Raw genomic sequence first — 18,856 nt, 5'->3', positions numbered from 1 at the left:
CTGAAATTTCTGTATGAGGAGAAGGACGCAGAGCTGCACTCGTGATATATGGAGCTTCCATTTCTGGTGGCTGTTAATGGAGACATTAATACCTCTTGCGAAGTTGAAGGGAAAGTCATTAAGCTGTAATGGTAGGAGGAAGATGTTTTACAATGATGGGTATATGCAAGGTAGAGAGGGGAGCAGTGCAGACCCTCAAGGGCACCCCTTGTTGGCTCCAAGCTTCCTTTGACTTGGACTTTGGGTGGGGGCTTTTGTTGGGGGGGTAAGAGGGCAGAGGGTTGCAGGGGCGGGTTACCTTCCCCTCTGCTCTCTTCCCCCCGTCAGGCAGGGGCTTCGCAGGAAGCCAGACACCGAATCCGAGGAGGGGAGCAGGGCTGCGCGTCCCAGGTGAAGGCCACGGTGCACGGCAGCCTCAGGGGTGGGAGAGCTCGGATGCACGAGCCTGGAGCTTTCCTCCGCGGGGCAGCCGGTCCCCTTCCCCTGCGCTGCCCAAGGCACAGCCCCAGGACCAGGGGTGCACGGCTAAGGCTTCAGCACATGGAGTTAGCTGTTAGCAACAGAAATGAATCCAAAAGAAGAATGAGCAGCTTCTCCGGCAGAGAACTTAACCTGGACCGGGTGGTTTTTAGGCTGAGAGAACAGACAAGCAGTCAGGTAAGAAGCAGACAATTACGAGCGCAAGGAAAAGGTGGAGAATAGGGAGATGAAAGCAGGCAGTGGAAGCTGAGATAAGAGCCACCTCCAGACCTGCGAGCATCGCACCTCTATTAAAGTTAGCAAGCAGCCAGCCAGAGAACGAAAGGGAGAAGCAAAGCTGTGGCCCTTGGCCACGAGCAGATGACAGACGGAGACAAGGAAGGTGTCAGCTTCAAAGACAAGGCTCCAGGGCCACTCGGCTTAGCGAGAGCGGGAAGAAAGGTGAGCACCGAGCGCTGGGAAGGTAACGCTTTCGTGGGCTTGAAGGCAGCTGAGAAGCCACGGCGGGGGGAGACAGTAGATCCAATCACACCCACGCAGAGCACGCAAGGCAGCGCGGCCCTCCTGCTCGGCCCTGCCACAGCAGGTGACGGGGAAGAGCAGCAGCAAACCCAGCCCGGCAGGAACAGGAGGGGAAGGAGAACAGCAAAGGCACCCGTTTCTGCGTATCACAGGCCTGAAGTAACGTGGCTCTCCCACCACCACCACGCTCCTATCTGCTGTATAATCGATGTGCCGGTACGTCTCCCGATCAGTGCCAACTTTTCTTTTTTTTAACCGCTTCTACCCATTTTCTGCTCAGCCCCCTCAGAGCCCCGGGATAATTACACCACCTTGCACAGCCCTGCAGAGGTTTGACCCACAGGGGCTCAAGGAGCAGCTTCACGCACTTCTTGCGTGCGAAAGCTTTCAGGGAAACTGGCTGGCACAGAAGCGGCCACCGAGCACCGAAGGGAGCGATTGAGAGAAGTCCGTGCCCCTTCACTTGCCCAGGACACTCAGGACAGCGATCTGACAGCAATAAGCAACTCGTTAACAGTCCTTATGAAGAATCTCAGACAATGAAAATAGCATAAAACAACATTGCATAATATCCTGGTGCCAGATGTTTCAGTTTCTTTTTGTGCTCAAGTTTATAAAAACATGCTGAAGGGCTCAGTCAAAAACCTTGTTTTCCTCTGGCTGGGATCGGTTCCTGCCTTCCCAAATGCAGCCAGCCTGCCACCGCGACATTAATGATGTTAATTTGGTTTTTCACTCACCTTTCACTTTTTTCCCAATGCTTCCCCCTCCTCTTATCTAAAGTTGCATTACTCTTAGACTATACCACATACTCTTAATACTGAAGTTTGCAATTCAGAGTACTCTGGGACAGTCCTACACACAGAAGAAAATCCCCTAATTTTAGTGCGGGAAAACATATTTTCCACAGTTGTTAAAATCCTGGTATCACAGCCCTGCTAGGAAAATCCATTCTGTTGTTGAACCATCTGAAACATTTCCTCATATTTGGGGAGAAAAATTACTAATCGCTAAAATATTTAGCACTGCTTTGTGCCCATATACCCCAAGCTCTCCTAGAATAATAGCATAATATCCTTGTACTGAAATTATTAGGATACTTTCAAACTAAGAAGGGAAAATGAAAAGAGCAAACAGCAGGGCACAATCTAATCAAATATCTGGAAGGGAGCACTATTTTCCAGGTAAAACATTAGTTTTCACTGTTCAGAAGTGCATGCTTCCAGGGAAGCGCTGGTAACAGACACATCACATCCCCGCCTCAGCCTGTGCTCAGCCCCCCTTGCTCCTGGGATTACTAATGTTCCTTAGCCCACAGCTGTCTCGGAACGGTCGCATTTTCTGCATTGTTTCAATATCATCCTTCCCACCACATCCTTAAGAACCGATGACAGGCAACGTTTTGTCCTAGTCTGGCATCTCGCAGACCAAGGGTGTGTCACTGACACAAAACAAGGAGGTCCTTCTTTCTGGAGCTTTAGTACTGCAAGAAAACCCCTAAAAGTCCCATCAGTAAGCATGGGAAAGCTATTACTTTTTGAGGCTTCTGATACACGGGTAATTTCTTGTTTATTGAGGGAAAAAAACCCCTACCTGCAGTCACAGTTATAAAGGCATTGAGTGGATTTTTCGTTCTTTAAACAAATGTTTCAAAATAAGTACCTTGAAAGCTTGGTCCATAGAGCACAGTCCGGCATAAGAGAGCGCCTGCCTGCCCTTCAGAGACCCTCCACAGCTCAACCACGACAGCGCAAAGCTGCCACGCTCGATCTTAAAGCCTGATGATGCATATGCCACGCTCGCCTAGCACCACCCGTATTCCTGTACAGGGGCGTCAGAGCGGGGTTAAAAAAGACCAACAGAGTATTTAAATGCTGGTTGTCCGCCTTTCACCACTTTAAAGAAGAGATATGCAACAGCGCTCTAATTGTCGAACAACGAGGATCTAAGAGAGCAGAAATATTCTCCATGGATAGGTTTTTGGGCTAGATATTCTGGACATCTGGAGTTTCAAGTGAGACCCCTTGTGTGGTAGACCACGGGATCTGGCCAGCATTTCTTGGTTAGTACAATGTGCACCTCACCATTTCCTTCTGAACGCTAACTAGGTCTTTCAAGGAAGGACTCAAGTAAGGGGATTGTTCCATCTTACTTGCAACAAACAGCACTTTAGGTGGGGAATTAGCTCACATACTGAAGCTAAGCGAGATGGGTATCCAGGCTCCCATAACAGATACTGGAAATCTAGTCAATAAAACCAAGAGAGTCAAGAGAGCTATTCATCTCTTTGTAAAGCAGATGTTGACATCTGGTCAGATCACTCATACCCTCAACTCGGTCAGCTAGACCTCCACGGACTACAATGAGAGAGAGTCTAGACAACTATGATATAAAGACATGAAGTTCTATGAAATTAAACCCAATCCTGTATTCCTAGGTTTTGGCTCTTCAATTGGTCTGGCTTTAGAAGAAATCACAGCAAGGAGGAGTTGGTAGCAGCAGCTCATTCAATTAGGAAGAAACAATTTAAGGACAGAGAGAGGATGCCCCAAGAATTGGGTAGGGAATTACAAGGACTCAGCCCATGTTTTCAGATGATATCATCTCAAGATAAAATACTTCACATCCCTGACATGGCTCAAAATGTTCATCTCTACCTTTCCTCTTTAAAATCCCAGCTCAATGCAAACAAAGACACTAGTTATGACCCAACAGTCAGTGCATCCAAATATGAAACAGTTTAAGTTAGCATATCCACCTGGTTTTCTCTTTTCTGGTTTTCCATTACTTCATTCTTCATATATTTTCCTTCCCATGTTTATTGCACGCAAACCCTATCACTCATCCCAGGCTTCCATTCCTGTTTTCTTTCAAAACATTTAAACTTTCCCCAACCTGTTCATTTCCTGTAGCCAAACACCACCCAGGCAAAAAGAGTTTACAATTAATACACTATGGTAAATGCAAAGATGTATGAAAGTAATACGCTGCTTTTGGCTGAGTAGTCCCTTGAAAATAAACAAACTGCTGAGAGCATTCATTTAAAAAAAACCCACAACAAACCAACAAATACCCCCAACCCCTCACCACTGCCCACTGAGCCTAATAAGCAATATGTCCCAAGAACATTATGATGACCCATCTAGGACCTCACCCCTAAAGCACAAGCATAAACCAAGGGCAGACTAAAACTGAGCATTTGTTTATTAATTTCTCCCTCCCCGCTATTTCGTTCATGTGAGCACAGGGACTTAACAAAAAGAGAGAGACAGATGACAGACAGAAAAGCACTTTGTAGACCACACCTTGAGTAACATCACCCAGGTGAGAGACATCTGTCCATAACAGAGTACCACCAGCATTCCCAGGCAAGGAGAGAAATCAGTAGCAACAGTTAGTACGTACATCAGAGATCAAGCAAGCAAGCTGCAGAGTCCTTTCCTTATTTTTCAAAACAAGCAGGAGTAAGAAGCACATGAAAAGATCCATCCCTCAAAATAGAGGGTCTCCAGTAAGAGGAAGACCTGCTTGGCAGCAGTGGTTTGGAGAGATGGAAGTTGAGGGAAAAAGTGTTCAGACCTGTTTGAAAACCCCACTCTTAGGGATCTGGACAGCATTAGCACAATTGCTTGTGGGGAAACAGAGTGCCACCATAACTACCAGAAAAACCTAAATATGAGAAAGGGAGAAATCCAGTAAAATTATGGCCTCTTGCATTTGAACACCAGACTTTCTAAGGCGCTCCACCATTCACTAAGAGTTTCCCAGTGCCTTGCCAATTGCCTCAGCTTCCACCTGGGAAGGTAGATGAGTCTTTGTCTTTCCAGTTCTTGACCTCAGCGCCGAGACTGCCAACGCAGGGTAATGGCAATTATCATGGTGGTTTTGTGGTGTAGTCATTTCCTTCCAGCTGTCATAACCAGAAAGGAACCATTGGCAGAGAGGGCTTCTGCCAGCTTCAAGCTGTACATCTGTTCGCGTTTGTCTGTTCACACAACATGGGATGCGATCTCCCTTTCCTCTTGTGCTGGCATCTGTTTGCTCGTACTGTTTGTCCTGGAAGGGCTTTGATTTCAGAGGCTGAAAAGTGAATCTCTGTGGATGAAAATGTCTTCATGTATTTCAAAAAGAAAAGAAGTAGAGGTGTGCAGCCTTCGCCATCAGCACTAAACAGTTCCCCTGCAGATAATGAAAGCTGAAATAAAACTAGCAGTGGTCCATAAAGCTACGAGGAGAAGCAGCTCATGCAGGACTCCTCAGCTTGTACAGCAGGACTGGGAGATTCTGGAGCTGGTGGAAGCTAATTCTGATTCAAATGGGACAAATTACAGCTAATCAAAGTGATCTGCTAGGACAGGGGTGGGTGATTCATGTAAGTGAGGGATTTAAAAGCCTACTGGACCACTGTAATGGCAATTTTAAGCACGCATAGGACTCCCATCATCTACACAGCCACGGTAGTGAGAATTTACTTAGGACAAACTGTCAGAGGAGAAAGTTTTAAAATATATGTATTTTGCTAATTTAAAAAAAAAAAACAATCTGTGAGGTTCTCACTGTAAAAAGAAATTAAAAAGATAGAAAATGTCTCAGTTGCAGACTCAAAACACAGTGAGTTTACAACAGACTGTTCAGATTTTAAGAAGATAAAGTCTCAAAATGGCTCTGCATGACCTTTGAAACAACAGGAGCACTGACAGTTGGGGAACAAGATCCCAGGATTACGGGCTAGTTAGTCAGCTTTACAGAGCAAAAGATTATAATTGAGGCTGGAGAAAAAAGCAGCAACCATTTCACCACAGAAATGGATGTGAAATCAGCTTCTGTCTCTCCCTGCATCACTCTTATGCACTTCCAAACAAGCAGTTTTACTCACTCCAATAGTTTTACATGTAATAAAAAGAGAGGAGAAATATATGACCTTTGAAATTGATCTCGAGGGGGTCTTCCTCCCCCCCCCCCCTTTTTTTTCTTTAAACCAAGCCAGCCTAACTGCACGTAGCTTCAACTTGGCAGAAACAGCAGCAGAAAGATGAAGATGCCTGTAACTTTTAGAAAAGGTTCACGCATCTAATATCGGAATTAAATGCTCATTTTACTCTATCATGTAACTAGCTAGCCAATCAAATTAAAAATACAGCTATCCACTTTAAAAATGTGTTTAGTAACATGATACTGCATTAAAATAGGCTATGCTCTATAGGCAACAAAAGGAAGACTGGGGAAAACGTGGGCCCGCTGCTGAACGAGATGGGGGACCTCATGACACAGGACATGGAAAAGGCTGAACTACTGAATGTCTGCTTTGCCTCAGCCTTTGCTGGCAAGACTGGCTTTCAGAAATCCCAGGTCCCAGAGACCAGGGGGAAAGGCCGGAGCAAGAAAGATGGACCCTTGGTGGAAAACGATCAGGTCACGGAATGCTTAAGCAAACTGGACATACATAAGTCCAAGGGGCCTGATCAGATGCACCCATGAGTGCTGAGGGAGCTAGCAAATGACATTGCGAGGCCACTCTCCATAATTTTTTGATCAATCATGGTGAATGGGAGAAGTGCCTGAAGACTGGAGGAAAGTAGACACCACTCCTATCTTGAAGAAGGGCAAGGATGAGGACCCAGGGAACGACAAGCCGGTCAGTCCCTCCCTCAGTCCCTGGGAAGGCGATGGAGCAGCTCATGCTGGAAACCAGTTTCAGGCACATGAACAAGATGATCATCAGGAGTAGTCAGCATGGCTTCACCAAGAGGAAGTGATGCTTGACCAACTTGATGAACTTCCATGATGAAATGACTGGCCTGGTACATGAGGGGAGAGCAGTGGATATTGTCTACCTGGACTTGAGGAAGGCCTTTGACACTGTCTCCTATAAGATCATCACAGACAAGCTGTTGATGTACGGGCTGGATGAGCAGACAGTGAAGTCCATAGGAAACTGGCTGAATGGCTGTGCCCAGAGTATGATGATCAGTGGCACAAAGTCTAGTTGGAGACCAGTGGTGTATGCCAGGGGTAAACACTGGGTCCAGTCCTGTTTAATATCTTCATTAATGACCTGGATGATGGGGCAGAGTGTACCCTCAGCAAGTTTGCTTATGACCAGCAGGAGCGGCTGACACATCAGAGGGTCATGCTGCCATCCAGAGCAACCTCGGCAGGCGAGAGAAATGGGCGCAGAAGAACCTCATGAAGTTCAACAAGGAGAAGTGCAAAGTCCTGCACCTGGGGAGGAACAACCCTAGTCACCAGTGTGTGCTGGAGGCCAGCCAGCTGGAAAGCAGCTTGGCAGAAAAGGACCTGGGATGTCCTGGTGGACACCAAGTCGACCATGAGCCAGCAATGTGCCCTTGCCACAAAAAAGCCTAATGGTGCCCTGGGGTGCATTAGGAAGATGTTGCCAGCAGGCCGAGGGGGTGATCCTTCTCCTCTCCTCAGTGCTGGTGAGGCCACACCTGGAGTGCTGGGTCCAGCTCTGGGCTCCCCAGTACAGCAGAGACATGAACATACTGGAGGGGGTCCAGCAAAGGGCTGTGAAGGTGATGAAGAGACTGGAACATCCTCCCCTATGAGGAAAGGTTGAGAGAGCTGGGACTGTTCAGCCTGGAGAAGAGAAGGCTCAAGGGGGATCTCAACAAGGTATAGAAATACCTGAGGGGAGGGTGCAAAGAGGACGGAGCTGGGCTCTGTGCAGTGGCAGGACCAGAGGCGATGGGCACACACTGAAACACGGGAGGTTCCCTCTGAACGTCAGGAAACATTTCTTCACTGTGAGGGTGACCGAGCCCTGGCACAGGTTGCCCAGGGAGGCTGTGGAGACTCCCTTCTTGGAGACAGTCAAAAGCCATCAGGACATGGTCCTGGGCAACTGGCTGTAGGTGGCCCTGCTTGAGCAGGGGGGTTGGACCAGATGACCTCCAGAGGTGCCTTCCCACCTCAACCCGTCTGTGATTCTGTGATTCTGAGCAAGCAGAGGTGCACGATGGGGCTGAGAGGCGTGGAGGGGAGTGCGGCAGGACTAATGCAGAACAGAAAAAAACCCAGTCAGCTGAAACTGGAAACAGAATAGATAAATGCTATAACACAAATTATCTTAAAATGGTGACTTACCAGCCTCTGCTTCAAGTTGGCTGGACACAGACTGTTCTGACTCCTTAGTTATGGATGTCAAGCCATTTAAATTAAAAATTATTTACGTTATAGAGTCACATATGCATACATATGAATAGACTTTCATTAGTTACTCACGTTTAAATGAAAACATGATCCTAAGTTGGCCCACTGGAATAATACATGAATAGGAAAAGGTGACTGGAGCCCTTTGAGTTAAGCAGGAAGATAAACTATTAATTAAACAGTGCACCCATGTTTCAATTCTCTGAATTTCACCTCCAGTTAAAGGAAAGACAAGCACAAAGAACCATGGTGTTTCATCTGAGCAGGTTCAAACTTCAAGATTTTAGTCATCCTTACTCAGGCCTTCATTTTTCCCCTGCAGGAATACTTGACATACTCAAATGTAGAATTTCTGTATTACGTTCAGGGCATACACAATCACATCCACGGACTCACATAAAACTGTCCTCAGAGTTACAGAGAAGGTTAACATTGCTTTTGAGCAATTTATATCCCTGAGTGACTGGAAAGGAAGAAGAGTTTCTACAAATACCATGAGTATTCAGGTGAACATCTTTGCCCCTATGTCTACCACCTGAAGTAAAAAGTGCTGTGCCTTACTAAAAGCAACAAAAAAGGGGAAGATGCTCCATCCTTTGAGCCAACATTTATAACATGATGTTGCTGTCTTTCACTATCATTCCTGAAGAAGTCCTATGATATGTATACAGCCACAACAAACTTGTCAGAAGTGCCGTCATGTCAACTGCAATGTGCAACCACCCTGCCATACAGCACTCTTCAATTTCAATATTGCATAGGTCCTCTGCAACAAGAATTGTGAGAGCTGCTAGTCCTCCCAGGCAGTAGCATTTTCATTTCAAACAGAAGAGATCTTACGATGTACTGAGGAGTTATGGCGCTATCTTGCAAGATGACTGAAAGATACTGAACCAGATAAGCAGATGAATCCCTGTTGACAGAAAAGCAACTCAGAGAAACAAAGAGAATACATCATGTTGTCTTCTGTATCAAATATGCACCAAAAAGATATTGAGTATCTTTTGAGAGAGAGCAGATGAAAAATGCCTCTGGACTATTGTTACTACCAACTTCCAAGTTCCATAATTTGCCTGCGAAGGATTTAGGTTACCATTAACCCAATTTAAGTTACTTCTCAAGCGCAGGCTGATCACTGCGAACAGCCACCAGAACAACAGACTTCTGTATCATAGAAATAAGAAAGCATGAAGTATATGAAGTTCAAACCTATCACCATTAACTGCTTTGATTTAAAATACTTCAGGTCTTCATCTGAACACAGGACAAATAGTTTTTAGCAGTCTCTTCCCCTGAGGGGTTATATGAGAATTCTGTAAGCTGTAAGTGGCAAAATGCTATATATTCAACTCTTTAGTTTTGCATACTTCTAAGTTCTTATTTTGAAAGCATATACCAACCCAAGTTCAAACACTAATTGCTTCAGATAAACAATTTGGAATGATTTTACCCTTTTAATTAAGACTTCCTTACATCAGATGTTTACATGAACTGTCAAGAACTGCCAAACGCCAGATAAGATAGCTACCCTGGCCTATGCAAACAGTGCTCACACATATACACAACGTCAAACAGAATGGACAGTTACAACCATGAACAAACTATTTTATTTTTGTTGATAGATAAGAACATCCCATTGAAAATAAAGAATAAAAAAATATATTCTGCTACAACACTTTGAACGCTTGAATTTCACGCTATAGCACACGGTGAAATTCTGGTACTGCAACATCACAGTAATCCCTGTGCACACGGGTGCACAGAAAGCCTTGAACAAATATTTATACCCATAATAGTGCCATGTACAAAAATGTCATTCCATAAAGGCCAAACAGAAAATTTAGACAACTTTGTTTTTCTTATGCCATTGGCAATGTAAAAAATGAAAACTGTTTCCAGTCAATTACTTCCACTTAAATTGTATGAGATCTTTTTACACTAAAGAACTCTGAAATTCAGCATAACAAAGCATGGAAGAAGTAAAGTATAATAATATACTGAACACGTAGGGCATGATGTTTTCCTCGATGTATAACTAACTTTCATATGGTTACACCAACAATCAAGTCAGTATTTTCCTAACACAAAGAGAAAATATTCTTTCTCCAATCGATGTTCTGACCTTTTCTTACTATAAAGAGCATGCTTGTATTATTCATCTAAGCATACATGCACCACAAAAGATATGCAAAACAAATCAATATAGATAACCTTTAGTGTCAAATGTCTAATGATGTAATAATAAAAACAATTCTCAAAGTCGAAATGACTTGCTAAATTAAAATTGCATTGCAGTCACTTAAACGAACAAAATACTTGGAACTTGTAAGCCACAAAATTTATTATTTTGCAGCAGTATCTCTGCTGAAACCTGAGGAGTATCAGACTATTGGTAAAGCAAGGCATTTTTAGAAAAGGAATTTGTAAAAAATACATTTATACTATATGCTTTCATATAAAAAGGCAGTAAGAAATATAATAAAACTACCGTTTTAGGACTACACCTTCCCTAGCAAATAGTTTTTATCACTTGCACTATTACGTACAGTACATTCAGTTTCCTACACAGAAAGTATATTTTCTTGTCCCTGATGTATATTACAATTGGCAGTGACAACAAACTGCTTTATTATCACTACTCATTCTTGCAGCTTATACAAACAGCACCAATTTTACCCAAAAAAGGCTTATCGGTTACATAGTAGCACTTCCTTATAGGAAATAAAAGCCGAAAACATCGGAACCAAATGTGTCTTTCCAGAAATATACCAGAATATATGGCTCAGTTAAGGGATGAATAACCAAGAGTATTGCATAGTACAGGGATCTTGCCTGTATGAATAAACCCACTCTTTGATTGTTTGTCACCTTCTGACTCCAAGAATGGACAACAAATTAAACAGGTGCTAATGAATATGAAAGTAGTACACAACTAAATTTACTGGTAAAAAAAAACAACAAGAAATTGTACAGTTCTCTCTGGCACAGTGCAAAGTACATGTTAAAAAACTGAATACATATGTACAGTGTGTATGTATATTTTTTATATATATATAGTATGTATTTCCCCGACACATACACGTGTATATATAAAAAGCATGAACACACATATCCATGCCAAATGTAGCAAAAAGATGGAACGTTTAAAATGTGGATGCGTTGTTCCAGTTAAATCAGTCTGTCCCAGAAATGGCTGTTTATACAGCCAGTATGCCCCTCCATGAAACAAAAATATTTATTGCCTGCATAAATTGACAATATACCGTACATTTGTCCTCATAACTTACTAAAGGACTGATAATCACACTTTATAAAAGCTTATATTTGTATTAAGCCCTCTCCTCCATAACCCTTCCCTCCCCACACCTCCATCCTCCATAACCAATTCTTATGGCTATTCCCTTTGTAGAAATCTAGGAAGAATAATCTAGAATAATATACTAGAGTATTACTCTGCTGGAGGACCAGTCACTGTATTCACTACAAAGATGAGATCTTCTATTTTAAATTTTTCTTGCAATATAAAAGTTTACAGCCACCCCCTGTAAAAATTATTAACACCTGATGCTGGTTTGTTTTTTATTTTCCTTTGGGATTCAGCTGTTTTGGTTCTGAAAATGAACACGTTGGCTGAAGTCTGTAACAGGAAGCGCGCTTTTCATGATTTGGAGAGCACCATTACCCGACCTGCCCGCCCCCAGTATGATCAACTGTTCCTCCCTGCAAACTTTCTGAAATAGTTCGCAAACTACTAGAATGTAATACAGATTCCTCCCCCCCCCCCCCCCCCCCCCCATCCTGAATGTCTTCTTTACATTTTGAGAGCACTTTCAAAAAATAAAGGTGATTTACATCAGCAAAATAGTTTCAAATAAAGGCGATGGCTGTGAACCTGAGAGCTTAGTGTGATACGAACACACGTATTTGTGGCATCCTCACTGGCTAGTACTTTCCTTGTTTAAGTCTTTCAATGTGGTAGCACAACTTTAGGGCAGGCCCCAGCTTCAGTCCCATATATTTCATTATCATATCACTCCTCAGTAAGAGTAGTGCCTTCCCATCAATTTCCTGCAGAAGGAAGAGAATAAACACAACAACATACAACTACTTTAACAAGCTGCATGGTAAAACTGGAAAAGTACATTATATTTGTTGATACTGTAGTGAAAATTTATCTGCTACATATAAAACAGTAACAGTATAATTTGATATTTACAGATGGCCACTGAAATTGAATTTCTTTTAGTATTTTTTAATGTATGATTAAGGTATTTAAGATGCTAAAGAAAACTATAGTAAGTAAAAGAAACTGACTGAACAGCCCTCAAAATTAGATACCAGCTGGGAAAAATAGTGAATGGGTCAAGGTAAAAAAAAAAAAAAAAAAGAAGCTGCAAAGGAAGGTATGTGCAGTTAGAGATTAAATGATCCAAGCACTGAGGCCTTGCACTGAACCTTGAACACAGCTGTGGGAGGATTCTGGCATGCGCATGCAAACAGTCACATGGAAGAAGGGGTTACAGGCCATCTAAATCCGTGAAATAAGACAGATCTATGTCCAGGTTAAACCAGACAGATTGTTAGGATCAAGACCAAGGACAACTTAGTCAGATTTCAACTGCCTAGTTGAGAAGCTGCTGAAATGTGACAGTCCTAAGCTCTTAGTGGCATTACATACCGTAGACAGGCAATTAGTTCCTTAAAACACCATAAAGAAAACCACTCTGTCTTATTTTTTTTAAAACATAAGCCTGACAAAACAAGTGACATCTAGTCTTGTTATACAACTAAGAATAAAACATAAGACAGGAAGCTCCGTTAAAAGTTATTTTGAGTTCTCCTTCCAATCCAGCTGACTCTGAGATTTAACTGTTAGTAGGAGCTGGTGCAGAACAAGGGTGAAACACTACTAAAGAGAAAGCCAACCTCTTTTTGGAGGGCCATATATACAATGAAATGAGAAAGCAGCTCTTTGCTGGGCAACCTGCCATAGAAAAGCACAGTGAGAAGGAAGAGGGGAGACCAAAAACTGACACAGTTTCTCTCTCTAAATACAACATCTAGTTAGATCTTATGAAAACCTACATATTGTTTTTCAAAACAGATGAATTCAGCATTTCAACTGATTCTCTGAATTTTAGTTATTAAAGACCAAGCGTAAAGCTAATGAGGCATAACAGCATCTCTAATTCGGGATAATCAGTCTCCAAAAGAGACTTGGAGAGGTGTCATCTATGTAGGCCAAATGCCCCATACTGTACACAAGAATGCCATCTTCTCTAGAGGTACCAGGGATGATGGGGGTACCATGGATGTTGGCCATTAGAACTTGGATACTTCCAGTATTGGCGTTATTGCATATAAGCTGGAAAGCAGTGGGTATTTACTTTAGTCTAAGACGACTGGAACACAGAGAAAAAATATACTGCAGGAGGAGTTTCAGGTGGAAAAATAATTTTCAGCCTCCCTCTAATATACGAGTAGAGCCTATTCTACCTTCAACTGCAAACAGAGTGATAGACGTGAAAGCTGTATTTTAAGATATTAATGTGACACGCAATCTACTAAAACAGAATGGATATGCATCATACATGTCTCCTAAAGAGTTCTGCATGTGGAGCTAGTGCCTGTGGATCAGCTTCTTTCACAAAACGCATTACTTCCTCTATTGACCAGGTGGAAGGATCCTTATTCAATATTCTTGAAGGCTCCCTTTTCAGTAAATTCAGATCCGGTCCAGTTGTGGAACTTGCAGCTTTTAGTATAAAAACATTGTGAAAGGAAGAAGTATTACTAGTCTATACAGGGATAACACATTTCACTTTACATAAGACATCCTTAATATTAACATGCGGCTTTTATTATTTATTCTTTGCAATATATTAAAATGAAAGATGTTTTATTTTCCTCCAAATAGTATTGAATTGTTCCATTTGTCTTTAAATGCCTTATATAACTGCAAATATTTACAGCAGCATAAACATTAGCACTGTGACATACCTAGAGGGATTAGTTCAGCTTGTACTTGGCTCCTGGGTCCTAAGATGCCATTAATTGGGAATGTTGCAAAGGCAAGTTAAGCTGTGCAGACAGAGGGAGGGACAGAAGGAAACCCTATTCCCATATTTCAGCAACACAGTAATAGTTGATAAGATGCTCAGGAAGTGAGCTGCATATAACTAGCCCTCCTTGGTCTGGCCTGCTGCAGGGTCCATAACAGCAGTGAGAGGAAGGGCAGCAGGTAAGACACTCCCCCAGCTTGCACTGCAGTTATTAGTTCTAACAGGCTTAAGTTCTGCATTTGCAGTTACGTTAGCAAGCCTGACATTCTTGGCAACAGCACAACATTTCAGTCCATATGCAAGCTTTTCTATGGCAAAGAACTTCTTTATTCATAACTCTCGGACTTTGTACGTTAATAAAAGCAGTTGTATACTTTGGAAAGTTTAGCTATATAGTATACCTTCAATCCGCCTCTGTATTCTATTCCTACTAACTTCATAGTAACCGCTGCTCCCAGCAGAGCTCAAGGACAGCCTGCGCAGGATTGGGGCTGAATTTGACGTAGCAGTCACTGGCTGAAGGGAATTTCTGTAATATGCTGCACTCCCTGAAGTACGATATTCCGTGGAATTTCGACGGGTCGGGCTTGAAGGATTTACAGAACTAAGTGCAGAATCCATAGAGTCCTCAGAAAATCGGTGTTCTTTGGAAGTGCCGTTTTCTTCTATAGGTAATGTTTCTGCTACACAAAAAGCAAATATCAGTATGTTCAAAGTGATGGATATTATACATTTGTTATTTAACTCCTTGCTATGTTCTCTTGAAGATACTGACAGATTGTAAACCTGTTAACAAATCTCCTGCGAGGCAATCACTGCTGCTGAACATTTGCCCCTTTTCCTCAAGTAATCATTGGGCTCTTACTGTATGTTTAAAACATTTTTTGTAGCAAAAGATTTAATATGTCATGTTTGAGACAGTCCTCCATACATCATTTCAGTTGTATTTGTTAAACACTATGAACCGGGAAGTGACAGAGGAAATTTTTTGGGGTAAAATTGTCTGACATTAATACTGACACATGAAGCAGTCTTAGTCAAGCATTTTCATTATCTTTTTTTAAACATATTCTCAAAAAGCTAAACATTAAGAGTGTGTTACGTTTATCTTGCAAGAAATTTTTAATATAAACTCTCATGTTAAATAACAATTGTTTAATTTGTTGTAAACAGCAGAGGGAGTCACTAACTTCATAAACAAAACAAGTGGACAATTATCACCTCTAGATCCCAATACGTTCAGACACAGAGGCTGTCATTAAAAATTGAACAGGTTACAGGCAAAGCCACAGAAGGCTGTGAATGCCAGGTATGGCACACTAACGTAACGCGTTTTGACAACAATACTGTATCTACATACGGTTAGTTCTTTGCACAGGGCAGGGTCTATGAGCACAGACTCTGTAAGGCTAAAGATACATGTAAGCAAGTTAAGAAAAAAAAAAATCAGGTCTCAGGAGGGGAGTATAACAACATTCCCCTTTTTAGTTCTTATCACTTATCAGCTAATTTCTACCCTGCAAAATGTAAACAACACCCGCTTAGAAGACTCGTGAATTTTTAGAGCCCATCAATACTGTTTCTAAGCCAGATGAGCAGAGTTCAGCGGGTCCCTTTCCCTGTGCCATAAGACAGAAGCCAGGTTTGCTTGATTACTGAAAATTCCACTCTCAGTCAACCAAATTCAGGTCGGATTGGAAGAAATATGCTATGTGAGGGGAAAAAAACCCAAATCAATGAGAACACCACTCCATTCTCTAGCAATCATATGTATTATCCTCTGTCTGCATCAGGCCAGTATCTAGCCCAAGAAAGAAGTGGGAAGCATGATGTACAAATCTGTATGAAACAAATGCTGCTTTGGCAGGAGAGTTAAGAGCTGGAAAATATAGCTAACAGGTTCACAGAAGTGTAAACCCCACAGTACTGTCTTGAAAATTACTCTAGCGAAGTTATAAAACATATGGTAGTGAAGCAGCATATTCTTTGGGATAAGAACTGGTATGTTCTGCGAAACAAGTTCCTGAAATAAGCTTTTTACTACCCTTCTTATATGACAACTTTCAAGAATTTCTTGGGCAAATACCCAATTAAAACTCAAGGAAGAGTATTTTCCTAAAAAACACAGTGAACTTCTCAAGCATGTTTTCAACTCGCTTCAAGAGGTCCTAGGTTTTCTGCTGAAACCTGTTTAAAAGTGGAGCGCAGTGAAGAACTGTTAAGCGTAGTCTGGTCTTCAGACAGCATAATCCTGAAAGGGAACAAAGGCACTCGGAGAGCCAGCTCCCTACTCAGCAAATTCAGTAAGGCAAGATCTCCAAGGCGATGTAACATCTTTTACTAAACTTGACAGTTGTGGAATAAAGCAGCTTTTATGGACACAAGCCCTTCTCTTTCACATATACAACCCTCAAAACAACCACCGCAAAACTTTCTGGTTTGTTAGATTTGAATCACAAAATCAAAGAAGCAGCTACTGAGGTTTTCAAAGAAAACAAACAAACAAGAAAACTAACTTCTTTATATTTGTCAGCTTTAAGTAGTTGCAGCAACTTACCAAAATGAAAAACAAAAGCCATCGTTCTATAGAATTTCAGAGAGACTTTAAGAGATATAGTCAATGATACGCACTATCACATTAAAGTGTAGCTAATCAAGGGAAAATTAGAACTGTAGAGGAATGAAACCACTAACAGAAATCTCAGTCCAAGACCAAAAGGCAGAGGTGATACTTTAAATAGTTACAGCAAAGCTATATGAAGGAGCCTAAGGTTTAACTGACTGAACCTGTAGATTCAGATTTCAGAAGTCTTGAAAGGTAGGATGAAACAACGGAGACAACAGTCCCCCAGCAGAAAGTTTCAACTAAAGTATTTAAGCATATATCAGCCAACTCCATGTAATGTCTTAAGAAAAAAACTTTTTGTAGTTATAGTAAACAAGCACGGGTCCCAAATATAGGGTTTTTTAAAAACAATTGCTTTACGTAATCCTTGTCAAGATTTCTGAAGACACAAAGACTTTTAAAATTTACTGTATTACAAAAGAATTTAACTGTATTTATTCCAATTATATCCCAGATTTCTCTCTGATGTTATATATCCTAAAGTAAACAATAGTAAATAGGGCTGAGAAAGGCCAACTCTGCTTTTTTTCCCAAGATACCAGCATTTGAATTTATCTTACTGTAAATTCTCAATTCACATACACAAGGTGGAAAAGCTGGCATATTTCCCAAGGCCATCATCTTTTAGAGAAGGTGTTTTTGTTCAGCAACTATAGCGTTCAATCCACTTCCCTTTCCATCCATCTAGCGTCTCTACAAACTAAACGCAGCTGCAATCTTGTCAAAAAAGTGGTCAACTGGTATGACAGCTGATTCTAAATCGACGTCTAGCAAATGGAGCTTTGCAATCCATGGAGCAACAAATGACACACTTCTACCTCAACATTTTGAGCAGTTGTGAATAACACTGTTACGGAAAGAGACAGGAGGTTCCACTGCAGAATGCCTGATCTCTGGGTAGATTAATAAAAGGCCAATAAAAGGCCTTATGTTTCAAATGTAAGGATGACAGACTGTTTATACACTGAAGGCCTTAGCAGGAATCGCACGTTTTGTTTTCTTGAAGCTCCTCTGGGAATTATAAGCCAGTTGTTCTGCCTCATACATAACAGGAATGATGTAATCGGCTGCAGTAGTAAGAACACTCTGTTTTCAGGGGGAGGAAGACTGAGTTATTCCCCCCCCTCCCTTTATCTTTCAAAACTTTAAGAAGAAACTGTTAGTGAGCAGTAAAGACTGCAAAATCTGCAAAACATCCCTGAGCAGATCAGAAGGAAAATGAGCTGTTTGAAAGACCCTTTTCCACAATTACTCCATTTTGCTTTCAAATGATATTTCAAAACAACTATTTCAAGACAACTATGTCTCAATGGAACCAGAACTTTTTGGGGGCAGATCTTTCTTGCTAACCAACCCATGACTGACCGCTATAAAATTACCTCCAGATTTTCAGCAGAGGACATTGCCCTAATGGGAAACACACAACACTAGAGAACACTTTGCCTCTTGAAATGCACAGAGTATGAATTCAAACCTCTAAAGCCATGGCAAAACACTTATTTTAATTATTTTTTTATCCAAGTAACTGCACTTTATAATGAACTATTGATCTTAAAATGTATTTTAAGGACTACACTGACTTCATCTGTAAAAGGGATCCATTAGCAAACAAGGATTAAAAAGCAATATGTGCATGCATGTTTCCTTTGAGGAAGATTTCTTACAAGATAATGCAGATCTACTCAAACATTTGTTTTGCTCCAACTGAAACAACTTCATTTGAGTATAATTAAGTGCTCTACATTTATTAAGTTACCTACCAGAAATATCTGACTTAGGTGTACAATATATCTGTGAAATTAAGCCAGTACTTCTTTTGGAAAGACACAGGAAATCAATAATCAATGCAGAACTGTATTCTCTGCTGCTGTTATTATATAGAAAGAAATGAGTATGCTACATACATATATAAAATAATAAGATGTATCATTTTACATAAGCTATCATTTTGAACATTTTAATTTGATATCCTTTTCTGCTTTAACTATAGTCC

General features: G+C 41.6%; 1 protein-coding gene across 5 annotated transcripts in view; it reads right to left on the bottom strand.

Moving 5' to 3' along the window:
* Positions 1-9,817: 9,817 nt before the first annotated feature.
* The window catches only part of SCML2 (Scm polycomb group protein like 2), a 78,509-nt gene continuing 69,470 nt past the window's right edge, over positions 9,818-18,856 (bottom strand). For 4 of the 5 annotated variants that reach the window (XM_075521675.1, XM_075521666.1, XM_075521693.1 and 1 more), the window contains 3 exons: positions 14,639-14,920; positions 13,767-13,930; positions 9,818-12,243 (listed from right to left, as the gene is read on the bottom strand). In XM_075521675.1, the coding sequence (XP_075377790.1) occupies positions 12,118-12,243; positions 13,767-13,930; positions 14,639-14,920 (572 nt within the window). In that variant the 3' untranslated portion in view covers positions 9,818-12,117. The remainder of the gene's footprint in view (positions 12,244-13,766; positions 13,931-14,638; positions 14,921-18,856) is intronic. The other variant, XM_075521685.1, reaches the window with a different exon arrangement.

This window comes from Mycteria americana, chromosome 1 (genome assembly GCF_035582795.1).
Source record: "Mycteria americana isolate JAX WOST 10 ecotype Jacksonville Zoo and Gardens chromosome 1, USCA_MyAme_1.0, whole genome shotgun sequence".
NCBI lineage: Eukaryota > Metazoa > Chordata > Aves > Ciconiiformes > Ciconiidae > Mycteria > Mycteria americana.
The sequence above is the reverse complement of the archived record's forward strand: the minus strand, read 5'-3'. Positions and strand labels throughout refer to the sequence as shown.